The sequence below is a fragment of the Aplysia californica genome, unplaced genomic scaffold (genome assembly GCF_000002075.1).
Source record: "Aplysia californica isolate F4 #8 unplaced genomic scaffold, AplCal3.0 scaffold01038, whole genome shotgun sequence".
Classification (NCBI taxonomy): domain Eukaryota; kingdom Metazoa; phylum Mollusca; class Gastropoda; order Aplysiida; family Aplysiidae; genus Aplysia; species Aplysia californica.
The window spans coordinates 124,736-126,158 of record NW_004798308.1 but is presented as its reverse complement, the minus strand read 5'-3'; the positions used below and the strand labels follow the sequence as shown (position 1 = coordinate 126,158).

Below are 1,423 nucleotides of genomic sequence, written 5' to 3'. Positions count from 1 at the left end.
GGGGTGATGGGGACGGGGTGAGAGAAAGGGAAGGGGAAATGGGGGCCGGGTGTTCATAGGAGAAGTCAGGCTAGTTTGGTTGGTTGATTTGAGGTACATTTTTTGTTAGTAGCTCCAAGCTGGTGTAACCTTTAGTCTCAGCACATTGTTACAGTTGCTGAAAGAACCCCTAATTGTCAAATCATTTGCTTCAGCTTCATCTTTTAGTTTTCATGTTGACTATTTTTATCAAGTACTTATGAAATATATATTTATATATTTACAGATTCATATTTTTGTTTAGTTCTTTATCGTTTTGCTATTAATCTCTTTCTCCTCTCTAATAGGCTGAGAGATTTAACTTTTGTCTAGCTGCTTCGGTCTAAGCAAGAGACTATAATATCACCTCATTTTTTTAACCTGCGCCTAGAAAATATTTCTTTAACTTTTGTTTGTTTGTCATGTATTTCTTTTTTTTTTTTTAAATCTTGTTATTCATTTGGTTTTATTCTTTAAAAAAATAATCACTTTGCTCATTCAGTCTTTAACCCTTCGCTGTCACATCTCGCTGATCTGCGATGTTCACCAACTGGTTTCTATGGATTCCTCCCAAAATGCCTTTGCCTTTGATGGCAAGGGTTTTTAGTATATGAGCCTTGTGATGGCAAAGTGTTATGCTAGGTTAAAAAAAACAAACAAACGAAGCCAACCCCAACAAACACAAGCTGAAAGCTTTCAGGAAGTGACAAGGTTTGTGTGAACTGTGTTGCAGGCACGTGCAGGCAAAGCTGGAGAGGGAAAACTTGGACCAGAGAAAATCTCTGGAGGAGGAGCGGTCAAAAGCGCAGGACGCAGCAGAAAGAGCCAAGGAAATGATACAGGTGAGACGAACAAAGGTCAGAGAATGATATAATAATATGTGAGAAGTTCATCACAGGTCAAAGAAATGATACAGATGAGAAGGACAAAGGTGAGAATTTCAAAGGTCAGAGAAATGATATGATAATATGGTCCCTTTTTAAAATACTTCCAGTATGAAGATCTCTTTTCAACTTTCAGTATTTCTCCAAAAACCATTTTGACAGACTGCTATCCAAAGCGTACAGATCGGATTAAAGAGTAAATTTCCTCTTTAGAAAATGGTGGCATAGAGTTCCCCACGACGCATGGATTCGATAGTAAAACACGATGTACGGATAGGGTTAAGCTCAGTTACCATAAATGCCATACACTTCCCCTTCAGAGATTTACGATTTGAATTTGATCTTTTTGATGAAGCTCCGTTACAATAAATGCCATACACTTCCTGTTCAGACAAGCCGTCAGACAATCAGCCGGCTGGCAGACTACGCAGAGATGGCAGACGTGGACACAAAGCAGCAGCTGGCCCAGCTCAGGGCGGGGCTCCAGACACCGCTGGCCTCAAGGTATTGGTGTGTGTGTG

General features: G+C 40.1%; 1 protein-coding gene across 1 annotated transcript in view; it reads left to right on the top strand.

Moving 5' to 3' along the window:
• Positions 1–1,406, top strand: part of LOC101847160 (coiled-coil domain-containing protein 150) — a gene marked incomplete at its 3' end in the record, with an annotated part of 28,329 nt that extends 26,923 nt beyond the window's left edge. The window contains 2 exon segments of the mRNA XM_013089764.2: positions 752–860; positions 1,294–1,406. Of these exon segments, the coding sequence (XP_012945218.2) occupies positions 752–860; positions 1,294–1,406 (222 nt within the window).
• Positions 1,407–1,423: the final 17 nt, after the last annotated feature.